Source organism: Sesamum indicum, linkage group LG9, assembly GCF_026168435.1.
Source record: "Sesamum indicum cultivar Baizhima isolate 11 linkage group LG9, ASM2616843v1, whole genome shotgun sequence".
In the NCBI taxonomy this organism is placed as follows: Eukaryota; Viridiplantae; Streptophyta; class Magnoliopsida; order Lamiales; family Pedaliaceae; genus Sesamum; species Sesamum indicum.
The window spans coordinates 21,137,839-21,159,424 of NC_142665.1; the positions used below are offsets into that span (position 1 = coordinate 21,137,839).

Below are 21,586 nucleotides of genomic sequence, written 5' to 3' on the forward strand. Positions count from 1 at the left end.
TCAATCCATGTCTAATTAAGCTAATATTATCTAGGTTGTCTACCAATAAATAATCAAACACAAGAAGATTAAGCATTACTTTTTGTTCGCATACTCTGGAAATTGCTTCCGAAGTAAAGGGGAAAAGGGAAATACTCTGACCAATTATTCTTGAGAAGTTGGGAGAAGTTATTCTGGTTCTGTATGTCCTGGAGTAGCACATTGACTTTAGATTTTCTATTATATATTTTGAAAATATTGACCCAATTGGTCGAATAAACCTTGTTTGTTAGAGTAGAGTGGTGCTAGATTTGAGACATTTGGCAGTGAAATGGTTTTAATTTTGATTTCAAATTGCTGGTGACCATTCTAGAGGAGTACTGTAGTATATGTTTGGGAACATGCTGGTCCTCAAGATTCATCATGTCTTGAAGCTGAAAATATTTTAGTTAATTGACTTTTAACTCATAGGGGGAGAAAAAGAAGTTATGTTATGACTTTTGGAGACCTATATATATCATAAATTTCTTCGTATTTTCTTGACTATCTAAGAGTTAAATTCATGCTGCACCCGATATTTGTGCATTGAGTCTATTTTCTAGTGCAAAAAAATTGGCCACTGTTATCCCTTTAAGTGAAATAGATGTCTTATTCCTTGGGGACAAACAGTAATTACGAAGGGCTTATCTCATTATGGAAGAAGGCTGTCTTTGAAGCCTGCATTTCATGATTAGAGCAAACATGCTAAAGATAGTATTTTACCAGTTTGACTTCACTATAAGAAAATTGATGTCAATCACAAAGTAAATGACAAGAATTTTGATTTTTCAAAATGTACCAATGACATGAATCGTGTAATAATGATCCTCTAAACTCGTTCTACACTCGTTAAACCTAATTATATTATTTAGAAATAATTCCTCTGTTGAGCTTTGGGTTAATTATACTTAAATTTTTTTTTTTACTTGAAATATTATATCTACTCTTAATGTTTGTTTTTATCCAATAAAAAAATTCATCCCTTAGTCAAATTCATAAAATTTGTAGATATCAACCAAAAAGTATGAATGAAAATTCATATTTACATCGATTGATTTATTATTGACGCATTGCAAATCAAATAAATTTTTCAAATTACAAAAAATTGACATATAATTACATCAAATTTCAAGAAGAACGGTGTAATTATTTCTATTACTTAGCTGTTGCTTATTCCAACCACATTTAATTATCTTATACTTGACAGGTCGCAAGCCGTTATTGGTCTTAACGGGGTTCGGCATATTCCAGGCATTAAACTCTGTCGGTTCAGAATTATATACGCGAAGACATTGGTCCGAGTCTCTTTCTTTATTCAGATGAATAAATTGAGACTACATTATATTATTCTCTAGGCTTTTCATATTTAATATGCAGACAGACCAAAATTGGAAGTCGATATACACATCTTATATATCTTAAATTTGAAAATTAAGGGCAAGTGAGATGCTTCCTAAAAATTAAATGGCCAATACTAAACTTTATGGAAATGTAAAATATCCCAGAAAATTATGGGTGTAGCATTTTTTTAATCAAATATAAAAAAAAATATAATACTACTTTAACTTTATAAATATAAAAAATATTATTAAAAGATTATTTTTTTAATAAATTTATATATGCATATTTTAAACTCTGAAATATTAAAACTTTCATGCATATACTATTATGTATACATTGAAACTTGAAACTATTTCACAAAAATACATTTGTATGTATTATATGTAATGTAAGTATAAGTAAAATATACAAAAAGTTTCATATGTTTATAAATATATGTCATATGAATATATATCAAATATTAAAAAAATAGAATATTCAATTTCTTATGTGAAAATAGTGAAACACTCACAACTAGTTCCGAGATTCAATTATGACATTCCTATAAACCTCACACAGTCACACTTACTCCGCTAGCATTAATGTCTGTAATATCAATTATTATATTTTTATTATAATTATTTATAGTATCAATTGAAGATTGTTAGATTTGATTGGATATTTTTAAGATCAAATAAGGTTTAATCATTTAAATTATAGAAATAAATATTATTATAAAGAAAATTGAAGTGGGATGGTCGAATTTTGACAGATAAACTATGATTCGTTTACATAAATGTGTTATCTTGTACCTATGTTTACAATTTTCCGTAATTAAAATAAGTTACACTATTCTTTGATATAAGCATTTTGGTGTAGTTCTTCTTTATGATAAAAGCATAATAGAAAATTTAAAATATTTTTTTTTTTTGAAAGGAGAAAATTTAAAATATTGAAGAGAAGGAATTAAATCCAGCACGACGTCGTTTCTGAAAGGTGGGCAGGGAGACCGGAGACCGGACCCCGGAGGGGTTTAAAGCGGGTTTTAAGAAACGGTGGGGAGCGACGCCGTTTGAGGTCCCAATTAATCACTTTATCTCCTTACGCAGCTCGAAAGCAAAAAACACAGCATTGCTATTGCTATGGCCTCTAAGCTCTCACCCCTCAGCTCCACTCTCTTAACATTCCGTACAGAATCACCGCTGGATTCGTCAAAGTTACCCGCCGTATTTCCTTTCCCTGTTTTTCTGGCCTCTCAGAATTTCCACAGCCCCACACCCACTAAATCAAGAAGAACAATGGGTGAGCTCGCTTGAGGTCTTTTACTCACTCATTTTTACTTCTTTGTTGTTTGCAATTTATGTTTTGTGTTCAATTCGACTCAGGAGTCTTGGCGAGTAGTGTGTCTGCAGCAGAAGCAGAGGTTGAGGTTGCAGATGGGTACACGATAACCCGGTTCTGCGATAAGATGATCGATGTTTTCTTGAACGAGAAACCCAAGTCTAAGGATTGGAAAAGATACCTGATTTTCAGAGAGGAGTGGGCCAAGTATCGGGAGAGGTTCTATAATCGGTGTAAAGTGAGGGCCGATGCTGAAAATGATTCCCAAATGAAGCAAAAGTTGATTGATTTGTCGAGGAAAGTTCGAAAGGTATTAGTGCCTTGATCCTCTTTTTCTATGAAAGATGTTACTATTTTGACGTTTACTGTGAACCGTGAACTTTGAACGTCCGCTTTCATGTTTTAACTGATTCAAGTAATTGTACTTATTCCAAAATCTGGTTTTGCTTTTGTGGGATTTTTGTGTTCAGTAGTTTGTTATAAACTGTTAACGTAGAAAAATGAACCATTTTTTCTTAATTTTGGACGACATGTTTTAGCACTGAGGATTAGAATCCTTTGAGTATGTCTTGATCAAACATGAACATTGCAGATTGATGATGAAATGGAAACGCATGCTGAACTTCTGAAAGAGATACAAGATAATCCTACGGATATAAATGCTATTGTAGCAAAGCGACGGGGGGACTTTACCGGGGATTTCTTTCGCCATCTCACTTTGCTCTCAGAAACCTATGACAGCTTGGAGGACCGAGATGGTAATGTTTTATCCTACTTATCATATCCAACCCAAGTACAGACAGAAAAATTTTGTTCCATAATGGGGTTGGATTATCCAGGAAACAGACATTGTTTTATAGCATATTAGATGGTGCGTATAAGTGGTTCATGTGATTCCAGGGGAATCAGGACATTGTGCTACTTGGTTGAACATTTCGGCGGAAATAATATGGTATAGGTCGTTACTATATACTTCTGTTTGAGAACATCTAGGGGAGTTTCAAGTATTTAGGAGGATTATACTCCCTCACTTTTTTGGAAGATTGCTTATGGTTCTACATGGTTTAACACACACTGGATGGAGGTAATGGCATTTGATTTTATCACATCTGATAGAAATCTGGCACCGCAACACCGTCACTGTTATGAACATCTTTAACTTTGTGCTTGCACTAATATTTCAATAATTCCATTTCCTGGTACATAATGGCATGGTCTGTTATATATGTATATTATATTTATGGATGTATAATGTACATTGGACATCCATGTCCGCGTGCTGTTTGGTAAATCTTTTAAAACGGTGGACTTGCATTATCATCTATTCTGGAGGCCATACATTTCAATTTTACTTGTCAGTATTCATTCAGCTACAAAGTATTACTTTTGCTGTTCTTTTTCAGTGTTAATTATATGTTTATTTATCTGAATTTATCACTATGAGCATACATGTATCGTTTTCATTGAGCAGCGGTCGCCCGACTGGGGGCTAGATGCTTAGCAGCAGTCAGTGCCTTTGATAACACTCTGGAGATTGTGGGTACGTTAGACACTGCCCAGGCAAAGTTTGATGACATCTTGAATTCTCCTTCACTAGATGTGGCATGTGAGAAGATAAAAAGCCTAGCCAAGGCAAAAGAACTCGACTCTTCTTTGATTTTATTGATAAATGGTGCTTGGGCATCAGCAAAGGAATCAACTACCATGAGAAATGAGGTATTAAAATTTTCTCTGTGTTTGATAGCTCAAGAAAAACTGCAATCCAACTTATCAGTGCACATGGAGAGTGATATTTAGAGAGTGAGAAGTAAAACATGGTGCTGTCTAATATTTGATCTTTTATCATTATTCTCATTTTCTGCTAATTTCTGCTTTTTCCTCATTAAAAATCTTTACAGTGTCCATTACACTTGATGAGATCTTAAATAGATTTGACAAAGTAATAAGCATGAATGCATTATACTATTTGTGGAGTTTGGATCCTCTATTCCACTTTGGTATTCACATCAAAGATGCATGCCTCGATCTTTGGTTAAGTGGATACTTGGATGTGAATAATTTACTCTTGGTGTGCATCTAGAGGTAAAACTAGATAAAGTACAAATTTAGAGTAGAGGTCAAGCACTGATTGTGTATCACGAGTGTTGAAGTCCTGGATGTACTTACCTAATAAGTACTTGCACTTGAATCCAAGTTCCCTAGCTTGAGCATGTTCCGCATAACTATCGCTTTCATACTATTGCACCTTAAGCAAAGTTCTGGAGATGAGTAATCCTACTGGTTTAGAGTATTTGGACGTGGCAGGTACAAATTTGCATGTGTTCGACTCTAGGCATGCGTGTAAGGATATTATGGGATTGCTTCAATTATTCTTGAGGCAAGGTGCTCTTAAGATAGTTTGGTTACAACAATTTGGCAATAGGGTACAGATTGGGCAAGGCTGAAGTTGATGAATTAGTACCACTAACAGCAAAATGTGCGTTTAGAAGTTAGGACAAGTGCAGATAATATCTCATGAGAATTTCTCCTGGGGGAAAAAGAAAAGGAAGAAAGAAGAAAAAGAAAGAAAGGAAGAACATCGGATATGCCATGACCTTGACAGTGATACGTGAATGTACAAAGCTATTGTTTAGTACAATGTAATTGCTCTGGCTATCATGTTGCATGGATCTAGGTGCTTAGGTGAACAACTGAAACTTAAGATGCCATATGTAATATCACCCTATCATCTGCATAAGTACTTGGTGGATATTTTTATATGGTTAACTGCAAGCAAATTTTTGCAGGTGAAAGAGATAATGTACCGTCTATACAAGGCCACACAAAGTAGTCTGAGGAGTATTGCCCCAAAAGAAATTAAGCTCCTCAAGTATTTGCTGAACATCACAGATCCTGAAGAGCGATTCTCGGCCTTGGCTTCTGCTTTCTCCCCTGGCGATGAACATGATGTCAAACAATCTAATGCTATATACTCGTACTAAAGCAATACTTTTTGCAAGTTTACGCATACTTAAATGATTGTGAGTCTACTTTGAGTATCTGTATGCATTATGACTCTGAATTCCCTTTTCGTCCCTCTGATGTTGCAGAACTCCGAAGGAGCTGCACAAGTGGATTAAAATCATGCTTGACGCATACCATCTCAATAAAGAAGAGACTGAAATTAGGGAAGCCAGGAAAATGAATCAACCTGTTGTCATCCAGAGACTTTTCATCCTTAAGGAAACTATTGAAGAGGAGTACTTGGAACGAAATACCAACACTGGCACAGCTGTAAACTCAGAGGACTCATGAGGTACTCCTTGTCATCACCCAGCCTCACTTTTGTGAGATCAATTAAATTTAGGTTTTGATTTCAAAGGCTTGTAATTGGTCCCATGTCCTGACGGAATTGGGTTACTGCCTTTGTTGTTAACGAAGCAAACCATGCATCATTCATGAAAATGATATCATACGGCATTACGTCCATCAGATGTAAACTAAGGTTCCTATGTGATTGCATAAAGCAATCTGTAAATGTAAAGCCTCTCGCTTGATCAATTATATCTATTGGATATCAAAAGGTCACAAATCGTGGGCCTTCGCCTATCTTCCATGTACCGCATGACATCCTTAATTTGTCGTCATTTACATGAAACACATTTTGAGTGACTCAAATCACTTTCCCGAGTCGTCGTGCATAATTCCAGACGCATTCATCCCAAACATGTGTGCGTGCATGGATGTTCCATGTGAACAAAACAGAAACTCATGCTTATTGTCCAGCTGAGGTTGTTCTTTACTGAAATAAGTTACTAGTACACATCAACACTGGAGATACCTTTCTGTACTGCGGATCCCCAAAATACTTTATAGTACTACTACATCCCTTACAGACTGCAATATGCCAAATCTGCCCACATTAGTTTTCCCCGATTGCTGCCATTCATGTGTGTATTCTGTGTAATAATAACTATTAATTGTATGTTTCATTTTCACTTCATTACATCATGTTTTTTTACTTTAAATGGTTTTATAATTTGGTCAACTCTATTACGGTGTTATAATTCTCATTTGATTCCTAGAGAACAAGTATATACGCAGTTTCATTCATTGAGAAACTTAAAATTGGTTAGTGGAACAAATAGTTCTATAATTTATCAACATCCAAATTAGAAGAAAATAATGTTGAACCGGACCGATGCTTACATTTCGGGTGAGAAGATAATATTGCCGACAGAAAATTTTTACCTAAATCAGACTTTTTCAAACCAAGTCAATCATCATAGACTTGCTATGTGATTTGTTATATTGTAAGTGTATCGTACTTGCATTATAATTAATTCAAATTCAATCAAATTTGAATTGAGTTAGAATTTCCCTACTCCTAACAAGGAATCTTGTACATAATATGCTTCAATTTGTTGAGAAACATCTACACTTTATCTTAATTTTTAACTCGAGTTTTGTTTTTTTGTAATAAGACGAACACTGATATTTTGATGAATTTATAAACTGTTCGATAAATTTTTACGAGTCTTATAAATTTACCTTTATAAATCATAGAAAGTTATCATAACTCTAAAACAAAAGTTTCCAAATCCTCTTATTTTTTTAATATATTCTAAATCAATCAACATATTATTATTATTGTAACATTCAATACACATTACATAACTATTCCTTTATTACCAAATACCCTCATTTTTATTTATACTTTAATTGAAAATAGTATACAAGTCAATCATTATTTTCAAATTTCTCATTAATGCTATAGGTCAACTATTAACAAAACTGAGAGAGAACCCGATTTTTTAAAACTATAGCTTCTTCTACAATAAATGAAAGGTGAAATTGCCCTTATTTTTTTAAAGTAAAAGCGATAAATTATTATTAAGTGAAATAAATTGATTAGTATCATTTCTATCTGTTATCAATCATTATAACAATCATACTCTGATCAATAGTATCAAATAAGCGAAATCTAATCAACACTTACTATTATAGTAAAATCAATATATATTGTTCAATACAAACAACACACGTACTATCAAGTAAACACGCTTATTAATTGCAAGTTGTCCATGGTGTAAAAGTAAAACCCTTCTTTGATGCGTTGAAAATAATTACAATGAAAATCAAACTCTTAAGTTGGTAATTGTCTTTTTAGGTGTGATAAATATTGAAAAGGATTATTCAACACATATTCGTAATTAGATTCCACGAAAATCTACAAACTAACAACCACAAAGAGATTACCACCCCTAATTTTACGAATGAAATTTATTTAATTTTGGAAAATTATTACAATAATCTACACAATTTGTTCCTATTATTAATTAGCTTTATTTTCTTCTTGTTTACACTCCTTACTCCTATTGATTTTATTTAAAGGGTAAATCACATGGAACTTTCTTAGATTGGATAGAATTACAAAAATTCTTTGTTATTTGAAATTATCTACAATTTTATGTAATGTTTAGACGGATAAATGAAAATGTCAACGTTGTTATTATTATTAATTTTTTTAAAAAATAATTTTGAATGAAAATTATTATAAAAATATATATTATATATATTTGATGTTCATAAATGTTATTAAAAAAATATATAAAAACTATAATTCAGGTCCCAAAGAACATTTTGAGAATACAACACAAAATTTGGGTAAAATACTAAGAAAAGCTAAAAGGTCATATGTTGGACGGAGTTATTATTAAAAGGTATTTGTAATTTTTAAAAATATTTATAATGGTATCAAATATTAAAAGAGTAAAAAATAAGTTGTAAGTTTCGGGGAAATAACAGAGAGGCTTTTGCCGGTATATGTTTGTTTTCTTAGGGGTACTTCCGTCCCTCGATTTCCAACTTGTACTTGTTCAGACTAGATATCCATATCGTACTCCTACGCTACCTGTTTCAGCTCATGGATGACTATAAAAGATGGACTACGTCTCTAGGCTATTACTCAATCCATTCGAGGAATTTGCTAATCTTTGTAAACGTCAACGGGCTCGTCCCAATCAGGAAATTTCCTTGATTTTTCCGGTGATTTTTCCTCTCAACTTGCAAGCAAAGGTTTTTCCTTTCTTGATCGTCATTGTTTCTGTGATCATCATAACTATTTCTTCTTCTTGTTGTTATAGGCATAATTATTGGTTTAGTGTATGTGGGCTGTGTGATCTTTGTTGAAAATCTGGAGTTCTTGACATATATTCTTCGGGTAATTAAGTTTTTTATTTGACTCTATTTCAATTTGTATTGTTTCCTGCAGGACTTTTACTTCATTGAATCTGGTAAGTGAAAATAAATTCTGTTCAGTTTTCGTTTGGAAGCGTGTGCATGTCTTGGCTTGGATGAGAGGGGAAAATCGTGTTCTTCTGACACAGATTGTGTGTGATAGGTGAAAGCTTTGGAAAATGGAGAGTCAGCAGGAGTTGGAATGGGAAGAAGCACAGAGCATTGAGATAAATGTAGACCTTGTTTCTGCAGCAAAAAGACAGCTCAAGTTTCTTGCTGCTGTTGACCGAAACCGTTGGTTGTATGAAGGCCCGGGTCTAGATAGGGCCATTTACAGGCAAGGACTTGATCTTATAAGTGCTCTGCAGAATTTTTTATGCTCTTGGTTGTTAATTGTTACGATTGATGTATATGGATGCAATGTCAATTGTTTACTTAACTGAAAGAAGAGTTATGCATTGTAGCTCAACAGAAACAAACATAAAATAGGCAATTTTGTGATGATTCTCCTATTGGAATGACTTTTTATGTTATTCGTGATGCTTTGAATTGAGGCTCTCTTGTTATCAGTTTAGATAAAGGTGTTTGTCATTGGTTTCAGTAGAAGTACAAGAGGATGATGACGTGGTTTTCCTTTTTAATGTTTTGTGTTACTCTCAACTTAATACTACACCAAAATATGTTTTTGTCATTGTAAATGATTCACTCTTGCATAGCATAAGGTCAGAAGCAGGAAAAGTTGTTCATCATTACAACAATCTCCACATAGCATCTTCTTGTGAGGCCTTTGCTATGTCATCTGACAGGAATAACTCTTGTTTTTTGATCATTAGGTATAATGCTTATTGGCTTCCCTTGCTGGCAAAACATTCTGAATCCCAACTTCTTGAAGGCCCATTGGTGGTCCCTTTAGATTGTGAATGGGTTTGGCACTGTCACAGACTCAATCCAGTATGCTTCCCTGCTGTGTATTTACCATCATAGTCATCATTATATTGTGACTTCTCTTAATTGAAAAGATAAATTGTGATCTCATCTTGCAGGGCCGATACAAACAAGATTGTGAGGAGTTCTATGGGAGAATTCTCGACAATCAGAATGTTGTTTCTTCTTTGGAAGGAAGTTCAAGAAAGGCAACTGAAGAAATTTGGGGAACATTATTTCCAGGTGAACCCTATGAATTGGATGTGGAAATTGTTCTTCAAGGTAATGTGTGTGGACAAAGAGTACTGGTGCAGAAACACACCAAATATGATTTGGTCTCAGCTGCTCAGAGACAAAGTCCATTCTTTTATCAGGTAACAAAGTCAATTATCATGTTGTTTCCCCATTGGAAATCAGATTACTCTATGTTTAGGTCCCTAGGTTTGTCTTCTTAATTGTTGTAGTCATGCAAGATGTGTTTACTTGGTGACATTATCAACTTTTTTTTCTCAATGTTCTCTCACCATGAGGCCCTGTGTATGTTCTTATATCCTATTGTAGGTTTCCAGAACTCATATGAATGACAATCGCTATATTCAAGGAGCTGTGGCTAGGTATAAAGGATTTCTGCACTTAATCAAGAGAAACAAGGAGAAAGGCATAAAAAGCTTCTCCGTTCCAACTTATGACATTGACCTCATCTGGCACACTCACCAGTTACATCCAGCTTCTTATTGCAAAGATCTTCTGAAAATAATGGGAAAGATTTTAGATCATGATGACACTGATTCTGATAGAACCAAAGGTCAGAAACTGGATGTTGGATTTTCTGCAACCACCAAGACGTTTGAGGAGATGTATGGCTCTAGGTATTGGAGAGCTGGAGCTATGTACAGGGGTAGTGCCCCTTCACCTGTCAGGCCTACTCCTTACTGGGGCATTGTCACCAAGGAGGTGCCCACCTCTAATGAAAACCAGAAAATAATACTTCCTACAATGAAAGTTATGGAGGTAGTTCACAAGGACCTTACAACTTTCCAGGAATGGACACACATGCACATAAACACATTTATCTGTTTCTATTTGTCCTGCAGCAATGATGCTCCAATATCCTTAGTATTCTGATATTGCAGCAAATTAATGCTCCAACGTCGAATACATACAGTGATTGAGTCCTTTAGGATTGTTTTGACTTCGTTTTGTTGCTACATATTAATCTTGTAAAGTATTTTTACGTACGCGATTTTGTTCTTATTATATATTGTTATGCAACATTTGGTGTCAGATAGCATCCTTCATGCTCCAAATACATAATAGTTCAGTGTCTTTCTTAGGGACATAACACAGTAGTCATCGGCTTCTGATCCTAGCCATGAGGTCTCTAAATCTGTAAAACGGAAAACATGTGTAGGTGCTCTACATGATTTCTTCTCCTTTCTGCGTGACTTCTTAAGAAAATGATTGTTAATCAAGGACAAAGTTCATATGTTTGTCAAATTTTTCAGGTCATGATGGAGTTTGTGAGTGTGAGGAATCTGCCAGAGGGACACAAGGGAAGTCTCTTTGTGTCCTTCAGTAAAACACAACCGGATGAGATCTTCAATGCAAAGAGAAGCCTTACAATTTTCTCTGAATCTGGAGAGAAACAAGTGGCCACCTTCCAGTGTCAACCTACTGGGAGCCTACTCTTTGAACTGATGTCCTTCTCGCCATCCAGTTTGCCAGTACCCAAGTCATCCAAGAGTATTGGCACCACTTCAATATCTCTGGAAGACTTCATGTCTCCAGACTCTGATCTTATAGTGGAAAAATGGCTGGACTTGGTGCCAAGTTCTAATATCCTAGCATCCAAACCGATTGGCTTACGGGTGGCAATCTCAGTTACTATACCTATCCCTGCACCTTATGTACTTCATATGATTCATTCTCGGCCATTCTCAAAAAGTTCTTGCTTGTTCCCACTACCAATGAGAGTTCAATTTGCTAAAAGTTGGTCAAGCGTCATTGACGAGGCTGGAAAGCTCGTGCTCAGCCTACAGATGAGGTACTTAAGTTTTTGCATTTCTTTTACATGACATGCAGTCTTAAAGGACTTGTCATGCGTGCGGACTTTTATGACATTCATCTAGTTTTCATCATTGTAAATTGCCATAATGTCGCAATTTTTTAAAGTAACCTGGTTCGCATTATTTGGTTTAGACAATTTTGATAATGTACTCAATGATGTTGGAGATCTTCTTCAAGTAAAAGAAGTAATTTACTGAACAGACATACCGAGCTTCTGAAGAACACCTTAAGATAATTTTTTATAAGATGCAAGTTATTTTATCTCATATATTGTTTTCTGTCTCTTAATCTATTTATTCACCTGAAAATTTGGGCATGTTTGATTTTATAGTGATTGTGAAGTAATTCCTTTCATTTCCTTGAAGATGTTGGATTTTAACAACCCAATGTTTCATGATCATATTGCAGAGATCTAAGAAAGTCAAAGGGCAAGAAAGAATGTAGAAGAAGAGTGGTGGTCGGCATCACGGAATCGGGTGAAACATGTACTCTAGCCGAGTCTGCAGATTCAGAATGGTCAATGGTAAATTCTCCATGGTCACTTAAGCTTCCAAATATAGACAATGATGATGGTCACATCTTGGAGCTGACTGGTCCTCAGACTGTAAGTATTCACCCTGTTTTATGTTATATATTTCTTCCACCAAGAATCTTCAAAAGGACGCAAAGAGCCTATAGGAATTATGACTCATAATTCATGGATGGTCGTGACTCCTGTATTTATTCTTCATACAGGTGAGACTTTTTCCTGGTGGAAGGCTGGATTATGAATCAAGGCGCTGCGAGAAACATAAATCTGAGCGTCAACTTGAAAATCACCTAATTACAGCTGTAGAATTCTCTGCTGAAGACCCGTATGGAAGGGCAGTGGCATTACTTGACTTGAAGTCTGGAACTGTCAAGGTAATCTAATTTCTTCACGAGGAACTTATTTCAACTTTATGAAGCATTTATCCCTCTTCACTGTGTTTTTTCTTTTCCGGGTGTTAGGTCAAAGAAAACTGGTTCCTTCTGCCTGGTGTCATACTGGCATTTATACTTGGTAACATATGGAGGAAACAAGGTTATAATAGTCTGATATTGGGCAGCAAAAGTCTGAAGAAGAAAGAACTCCCTAATGAGGAAGTTGACTGCCCTGCAGCAGGTAGTGAAACTAACCTGGCTCCTGGGCAAAAGGAACCGGATGTTAAAGCAGAATCTGCTAAAGAGAATGCTTATATACCAGCAAATGGAGCACATTCCGCTGGAGGCTGTGGTGGGGGATGTGGCAGCGGTTATGGAAATGGCATCAGGACCGCCGAATCAGGGGGATGCGGTGGATGTGGAGGCAGTGGTTGTGGAAACATGGCAAAATGTGGGGGTTGTGGGGGTTCTGGTGGATGCGGTGGTCGTGGTGGTGGCGGCGGCCGTGGGAACATGGCAAAATGCGGTGGCTGCGGTGGTGGTTGTGGCGGTACCGGTGGCTGTGGTGGTAGTTGTGGCAAAACGGCAAAATGCGGTGGCTGTGGCGGCGGCGGTGGCTGTGGTGGGGGCTGCGGCAACAAATTAGCCAATACCAACAGTGTTGGTGATGGCTGTATCAATGGACACCCAAATGAAGTGGTCGTTGCATGAAATGAGATGGTTGTGGCCTGACATGTGCGACGTCGGAGGTTTTAAGCATACAAGAGTACCTAAACTCCTGTACATTTATGTCTAAAATCCAGGAATTAGTATATGTTTGTCTTGTAACCCTGAGATGTTGTAATCTGTTACTGCAAAAGTGTACAAGTTGAGTGCCGCCACTTATTGTTGATTGTCTCTCATCTGTCTTTGAATAAAGCTCTTAGCATCCCCGTAATTATTATCGTTTTTAGCAGAGAAATATAGAGACCAATGCATTCTGGACATCAAATACGCATCCTGTAGCATTTACCCACTTCACTCCAATCCCTATATTTCTCTTCCTTTTCGCGAAACTCAAAGCAAACAATTTTTTTATTTTTTTTAAGATATGATTCTTTTCATTACAATATAATCTAATACATTTAAACTCAAATATTAATTTAATATATCTAATATTTCTAAATTAATAAACATATTCAAAATAACGAACAAATAAACAAGACACTATTATAAAAATAGATACTCACATTTATCGAATTTGAATCCATAATATTGTGGTTGCGATCGTAAATGTCTTCCAAACAAATTGAAGAAGTACAAGAGAGGCAATGGGGATTTTTGTTATGACACATCGTTGGTACACATTCAAGTAACGTGTATGTGTGATTTAAAGTGGTATTATTTGATTAAATTAAAAAATGTAATTACATTGAACTATTACAATTTAAAAGTGAGAATAAATATGTGAATGTGCCACTAACATGTAACATGAAAGTGAGATAAAAGATCTTTCATCCAATAATGAAAACTCCGTCGTGTTTCACAGCGTTGGTGGAAAAATAATGTGTAAAGTGAAACAATTTTCTTGATTCACATTTTCAATTTCATAATTGGTTAGTCCCTAAGCTTTTAAGGCGAAAACGATTTTGTCCATGAAGTTCGAATTTATGCTCCCATAATTCATAAACATGATTGATGCACATAATTAGTTGTATCCCACCCCCCCCCCCCCTCCCCAAAAAAAAAATTGACTGAAAATTTGAGTTGTACATGGCACGTGCTGATCAAATGATGAAGAAACAGTTTGAAATTTTATTAGTAGAGGGAGTAAAGAGAGGAATATAGTAGTTGAGGGGGATGAAAATGATAATATGAATAAGTTGAGGGAGTAGGGAAGTGAATAAATAAAGTGGAGACGTGTAATGTATGGTCCTTGTGAAATGAGATTATTGCAAAGCTTAGAAATTCAAAATGGTGGGGACCAAAATAATAAATAAATTTGAAGTCCCCCTTTTGATAATGGTGGATTGGTCTAACGACATATTACATATTTTTCCACACAAAAACAGAGCAGTTGGGATCAAAAGTCAAAATGGGTTTCCATACAAAAGAAATTCGTGTTTAAAATTGTGTGGGTGTTAAACTTAGTACATAACAAGGATTATATATATTCTCATACTATACTCATCATTAACTTTATGTAATAACAGGGTGAGATTAATAAAAGTTGGTTGTAAATGGAAGATATTAAAATATACACACACACATATATATATATATATATGAGAGAGAGAGAGAGAGAGAGAGAGAGAGAGTGGTGAGATTAAGGTTACAGGTTGTAATGGATGGCAAACATAAATTGGAGTAGGTAGGTAGAAATATGTGCGAAACAGTAGCGCAAAGAATTATGAGATCAGCAGATGAAGATGATGGAGGGATCGCAGCAGCATTCGTCAACCAGGAAACAACAACACAGGGCAGCAACACTGCATGTTATTAATAACAAATATTCAAATTTAACACACAAAATTATGATATTCTCATTAAAAACAAAGAGAGAGAGAGTACCATCCCTCAAGAAAACCAGGTTCTCTGCGGGGCGGAGGTGCAGCGTAATACTGTGGAGGTGGCATGACTGGAGGCCCTTGATATTGGCCTTGAGCAGGATAGGGATATGCGTATTTTGGTGGTTGATTCATTCTTTCTCTTCTTCCCTTGCACCTCAAACCCACCCCCAATATTCTTTTGTTTAGCTTCTACAAAACTTTGCCCCCCCCCCCCCCCCCCCCCTCTATATATATAATCATGAGAAGGGAAATGAACATATGAATATAAAAGATTAGGTCTTTATTGGGGCGGGGGAATGGCAATGAATTAAGATAATTGCACCGCTCTCTTTTCATATTTGATGTTAAAAATTTATATTTAGTATTTTTATTTCTTATTTTCATTTAATAAATAGATTCTTGTTAATCTAAATTTATCAAATTTTTTGCTATATAAAAATTTATATTTAGTCTCAACTGAATTATTATTATCTTATTGATAGTCGAATAAATTTTTCTAACCAAATTATCTTTATAAATCTTCACACTTATAAAGATCTATTTTGACTAATAATAAGTATATAATAAGTCGGTTAAGGGTAAATACAAATTTTTATTCAACTTTTTTGCTAATATAAGCAAATATAGTGAATTTTGGCTTATGAAGTGGTTTATTTGTTAAACAAAATACATAAAAATAATAATAAGGATAATTACACTCTGCTCCCCTGAGGTTTGATGTAATTACATGTAAACTTCCTGTGGTTTGAAAAATTACATCTAGTACCATTAAGGCTTGCTTCCGTTTATCAAATAAGCTCATCCGTTAATCAAAGTTCACCAAATTTTATGATGTTAATAAAAAAATTAAATATATATATATATACTTCCAATTGACTTAATACTAATTGATTGCATGTCAAAAAATATTTTTATGACCAAATTACCTTCATACGTCTCACGCATTAATGGATGAGAGGAAGGAATTTGATAAATTTTGACTACCGAAGGGACTTATTTGTTAGATGAAAGCAAACCTCAAGGGTGTTAAACGTAATTTTTCAAATCACAAGAAATCTATGTCTAATTACACTAAACCTCATGAGAAGAAAGTGTAATTATCCCAAATAATAAATATAAAAGTTTAAAAGCATAAAAAGCTGGGATAATTACACCCTTCTCCCCTGATTTAGTGTAATTACACGTAAACCCCATGTAATTTGAAAAATTACATCTAGCACCCCTAAGGTTTGGTTCTATTTAACAAATAAATCCCTTCATTAATTAAAATTCACTGAATTTTGCTTATATTAACAAAAAAAAACTAAATAAAAATTTACATTTACCCTCGGTTGACTCATTACTGACTTATTACAGGTCAAATAATTTTTCGAATTAAATTATCCTTATAATAGTGAAAATATATCTTTTCAAATGAATTAACGCATAAAGGTGTATGAGGGTAATTTGATCGTAAAAAGATTTATTTAACCTGCAATAAATCAATAATAAATTCATTAAAGGTTAATTACAGATTTTTTCTTTTGTTTTCATTAATATCAACAAATTCGGTTAATTTTAATTACTAGAGAAATTCATTTATTAGATGGAAGCAAACCTGATAAATGCAAAATGCAACTTTTCAAATTATAAAGAATTTATCTATTATTACACTAAATCACAAAAAAAAAGTATAATTATCCTTCAAAAATTCATATATAATTATATAGAATCTCAATAAACTAATACAATTATTCCAAGAGAGAATGAACATAAAAGACAAAGCACATGCGAATGCGATGCGTCATCCTTACAAAAGTTATCTTGGATTTATTCCAACACCACCAATTTCCTGCAACATATACTACATAGATTAGATTAGCGTTATTTAATACATTACGGCCCCATTTATTTCGAAGATCATATTAAATTAAATATAGGATTATTTTTAATAAATGAATGATAAAAAAGTACTCTATATAATTAATTAAATATTTCAATCAAAATTTAAGAATACAATAGTCATTCACAACTTGTTGCAACCTGAAACTACTTTATACCATCTATTCATGTAATATTAATTATTCAAGTGTAAATTAAAACAGAGCATTAGATTTATACCAAGTTCCCATACATTAAAATAAACCTTATATTCACATATACTAAATTTTTTATACAAATTTATATATAAAAGTAAATGGGAGCTTACATTAATAATAATCCTCTTTTTATTTATTTCTAGCGCATACACCTATTTTCTCCGTTCCTAATTATTAATATCAAATATTTATATCTAACCAATAATAAAAATTATATATTAATTATTAATATTAAAAAATTATATTTAATTAATAATTATTATTAAAATAGAAGGGTGTCTAAAGAAAAAAAGTTTAAAAGAGGAGGGGGTATATATATACACATGGCATCATCATTTCCTATCCCAAATATGGGATTTTTAAGGTGGCAGGCTGCTTTTTTCTTTGTTCCCTCAATTATGTGGCCGCTACGAACGTCTAACAGCACCTAAATCTTATTAGAAATATAAATTTTCTTTTAGTAGGATGAGGTGATTTAGTCTTGTGTGGATATGGATATTGTTGGTTCGATGGTTCAATATATTTTCAGATATTAAATATTAGTTAAATACATTAATAATTTTTAAATTAAGAAATCATATTGTATAAGAAAATAATCATATACACATATTGATATGACACAAATATCAACCGTACTGTTTGAACAACGTTCATTAAGAGGGTGATTTTGTTGAACATATGGGGTTAGATTACTTTTTATTATATCAATATATGGATCAAATCATTATTTCATAATTTTTGGTTATATTAATGTATTAATGGATGGAATTGATATATTATTGAAGATGAGGGATTGAGTGTAGTGGATGTAAAGAGCTGAAATACTAAAATTATGAAACCTCAAGGAGGAAGAGAGAATTGTGGTAGATGGAGGTGGGGGGTTGAAAGTCTTGTGCATTTTGGATTTGGTGGGGAGTAGTGACAAATAATACTCCATTTCATAATCACTTGTTTTTCTTTCCTGTTTTTGGGTTTTTGGATAAGGGCCCTCCTAATTAAATTAATGTACCTTGGGAAATTACGTGAATTCACCAAATACATCATCTCTTAGCTACTATAAGACAGATGGAAATTTATACTATTTTCTTTTTTTTCAGTAACTCCATTATGATTATATCATAACTTTTAATAAATACAGCAATATTAAATATATATAATTAATCAATAACTACTATTAAAATTTATTCTTATTCATATATACGTGGGATTCGAGCTCAAAATATACGGCTCAACTTGAGGTCTGAGTATAAAGTTCTTGGGCCCTAGCCCAATATTGTGTTCATCTAAAATGGACGATGTGCGCATGATAGATAAATGAAGAGAAACGAATAGGTAAGAACATAATTAACGCAGGACAATTTAATTACAATATAATAATAAAAACTAATAATTCACAAACAAATACTTAGTTAACCCTATACTAAGAACAGTTAAATATTAATTAATAGACAAAAATAAAGGCAAAATCAAACCCAATATTTACGGACTTAATCAACTGCTGCTATGTACTTTCCGATCTCCGGGGTAAATCAGGACCATTAAAAAATAATCTTACTCAAAAATTACGTTGATTAACCTTCACCTCCAGACTACTCCCCGCCGGGATCATCATTCTCTGCTCCGGAACAGATGCCATTACCGGAATAATATTGTATGCCGGCTGTTCAAGGTTGCCGCGACCCATCGCCGGCCCGATTCCATATGCGTAAAGCACACTCTGATGTACTCCTCCGTTTACCATTGCCGGAACTCGATAAATCTCCTGTGCCGCCGCCGTGGTTGCCGCGGCACCGTTCACGCTTACACTAGTTACGTGGCTTTCAGTGATTCCCGTCTTTCCCTCATATGGAACCAACCCATAATTCTCCGGGAGGACCATACCCGGGATCTGCAAAAGATCCAGCGGGGGCCCAATGCTAGGCTGATACTCCTTGTCAAACCCGAATAAGTAATCCGGGTTCGGAGGCGTAACCGGAACGGACTCTTTGACTCCCGATTTCATCGGCGGGACGGGTGGGCCAGAGATATCAAAGATGAAGATGCGGAGCCTGGTGGGCTTGGTGGAGATCCTCTGCATGCGTTCGTACTCTACCATCATGTGCTCCACATCATCGTCGTCGATCAAGGAAACCAGAGCGTCCAGGTCCTCGCCGGGCAACTGGTATTTGAGGGAAATCTCGGAACTGTCGTTTCTGTTGCAGAGGGAATTGAGCTTGGCGGCGATTTCGGAGAATTTGGCGGTGCGATCGACGGCGAGGATTTTGGTGTCGCCGCCGACGTAGGTAAGTTGGTGGTCCTTCTGCCGTGACAGAATCTTCCCGCCATAACTACACAAGAGTTTAACCTTGCTGCCATTGTTGAGGTTGGAGTTGTGCCTCTCCATGTGTGCCTGTCAGAACACTAAAACAGCGAGAGCAGCAACACAACTTTACCAAGATTCTGAACCAACCAAGATGTTTTTGGCTTCTTTTTTCCTAGTTGTATTTCCCTACTTATAATATTGACAAATACTGTAACGCTCCCCCATATTTCTCGTAATCCTGAAGATCTCCCATCAACTCTTCAAAATTACAACCGCCCCCCAATCATGGTTCTTACATCATCCTTTTTTGATAAATAAACCTCGGCACGTTTAACAAATACATATGTTGCCAGAACTTAAGTTTTTAAATGTAAAACTACTGGATTAATTAATTTAATTAAGCTCCATAAATGACCTTTTTCTGGCGCTGATTGAGGGTAGATCTTGATTAATTACTCCAGCAAATCCTTTTTTGTTTTTGGGCATATATTGAGATTAGATTTTGATTATTTTTGAATTGATTACATACCAATAAAATAATCAAAATTGTTTATTGGATATAAAGTTTCTATATTTTGATTAATACAATGTGCAAAGCATGTCGTTGAAGAGATTAGAGATTATCTTTTGTCATTAATAGAGCACAATCTTGGCCAACAAAATTCCTTCACTTGCTTATTCATTATTGCCAACGAAGTGCTCATTTATTTTTTTCTTTAATAAAAGCGGTAATCATATTATTATATGAATATCACAATAAATTATTAGTTTGAAAATCAATATCTCAATAAATTAAATTATACATCAATTCAATCAATAATACATCAATATAAACAAAAAAATAAAATTCCATTATAATAAACAAATATAAAGTGAAACAAATACACACACGTGTCAGTAAGATTGGGACCCATGACCTCAATAGGGTGTTTGGCTAAGCTTATAATTGAAAAGATCTTATAAGCTCATACATCTTATAAAATGCTTTTAGACTTTATAAAATGTTAGATTTTATTTCAAAAATAAATTCATCAAATACTTGATAAAATAAGTTCGTAGAGCTTATAAATGGACAAGTCCTTTTTCTTTTTCTTGATTTTTTTTTCAAGAGCTTATAAATTTCGAATATCTTATTCTTTGACTTTACAAAAATTCTGTTTTGAAAAGTTTATCAAATATTTTATAATATCTAATAAGCTCACCCAAACACTTTTTAAATAATGCGAGTTGAATCTATATGATCCATGTGAGAGAATAAAGAAAAAAAAGGAAAATAGTTTATTAGGGTAATTAATGTAAAGTCAAAAGTTGTGGGGTGAGGTTTGTAATATAGGAAAAGTAGGAGGAGTAATAGTGAAGGTTTATGTAAAATGGTGGGTGGTGATGCATGTGGAGAAGTAATGGAGGGGGGGAGGTCGTATGGGATAACGTTGTGACAACATGGACTGGAATGCTGATTTAGAAATTGAATGGGTCCACACGGAGAGGAAATTAAGGGGAGAAAAAGGTCCCTTGGATTGAATGCTGTTTTGTTGTGGAATTGCGAAAAGTGGGATATTTTTTGAATTTCAAGTGGGATTACCAGATTTAGAGGCTTTTCCCTATGGGGGACTTTTTTCTTTTTGGGTTTTAGATATTGTTTGTTACATCATCATTAATTATATTTCGATATTGAATACTCATTAAATATATTTATAATTTTCAATTAAAAAGTATATAATAAATTATTTATCAGTGTCGATCCATATTTATAAACTCCAACATATAGAGTTTTAATTGTAAGACCTTAATTAGAAAGTTTTAGCTTGGACTCGTCTAGTCAGACCTAAATCAATCATATAATAAGTGTATTATATAAATTAGCG

The 21,586-nt window shown here is 34.3% G+C and overlaps 3 protein-coding genes and 2 long non-coding RNA genes across 6 annotated transcripts; 2 read left to right on the forward strand and 3 right to left on the reverse strand.

The window, feature by feature from the left end:
• The first annotated feature begins 2,391 nt into the window (after positions 1-2,391).
• Positions 2,392-6,267, forward strand: LOC105177875 (endoribonuclease E-like protein). Of its 2 annotated transcripts, none has more exons than XM_020698912.2 (6): positions 2,392-2,640; positions 2,724-2,989; positions 3,272-3,437; positions 4,151-4,395; positions 5,466-5,627; positions 5,769-5,909. In XM_020698912.2, exons 1-6 carry the CDS (start codon positions 2,481-2,483, stop codon positions 5,796-5,798), a joined length of 1,029 nt encoding a protein of 342 aa, XP_020554571.1. In that variant the 5' UTR covers positions 2,392-2,480; the 3' UTR covers positions 5,799-5,909. The 2 variants fall into 2 exon arrangements, with proteins under 2 accessions (XP_020554571.1, XP_011099461.1); XM_011101159.2 differs by having other exon boundaries at positions 2,394-2,640; positions 5,466-5,653; positions 5,769-6,267.
• On the reverse strand, positions 5,245-5,781 carry LOC148786999 (uncharacterized). Its single transcript, XR_016067589.1, has 2 exons — positions 5,690-5,781; positions 5,245-5,610 (listed from the first exon to the last, which is right to left on the reverse strand). It is a non-coding gene; the product is annotated as an uncharacterized LOC148786999 (long non-coding RNA).
• Positions 6,268-8,579: 2,312 nt separating the features above from the next.
• Positions 8,580-13,729, forward strand: LOC105177873 (glycine-rich domain-containing protein 1). The gene is made up of 10 exons (XM_011101155.3): positions 8,580-8,736; positions 8,933-8,954; positions 9,062-9,235; positions 9,732-9,849; positions 9,942-10,196; positions 10,384-10,833; positions 11,328-11,866; positions 12,298-12,493; positions 12,625-12,792; positions 12,880-13,729. Exons 3-10 carry the CDS (start codon positions 9,078-9,080, stop codon positions 13,501-13,503), a joined length of 2,508 nt encoding a protein of 835 aa, XP_011099457.1. The 5' UTR covers positions 8,580-8,736; positions 8,933-8,954; positions 9,062-9,077; the 3' UTR covers positions 13,504-13,729.
• Positions 13,730-14,991: 1,262 nt separating this feature from the next.
• LOC110013176 (uncharacterized) lies at positions 14,992-15,556 on the reverse strand. Its single transcript, XR_002288373.2, has 2 exons — positions 15,343-15,556; positions 14,992-15,260 (listed from the first exon to the last, which is right to left on the reverse strand). It is a non-coding gene; the product is annotated as an uncharacterized LOC110013176 (long non-coding RNA).
• A 3,207-nt stretch (positions 15,557-18,763) lies between these two features.
• Positions 18,764-20,035, reverse strand: LOC105178335 (uncharacterized). Its single transcript, XM_011101802.2, has one exon. The coding sequence runs from the start codon at positions 19,800-19,802 to the stop codon at positions 18,975-18,977; it is 828 nt and encodes a 275-aa protein (XP_011100104.1). The 5' UTR covers positions 19,803-20,035; the 3' UTR covers positions 18,764-18,974.
• Between the last annotated feature and the right edge of the window lie 1,551 nt (positions 20,036-21,586).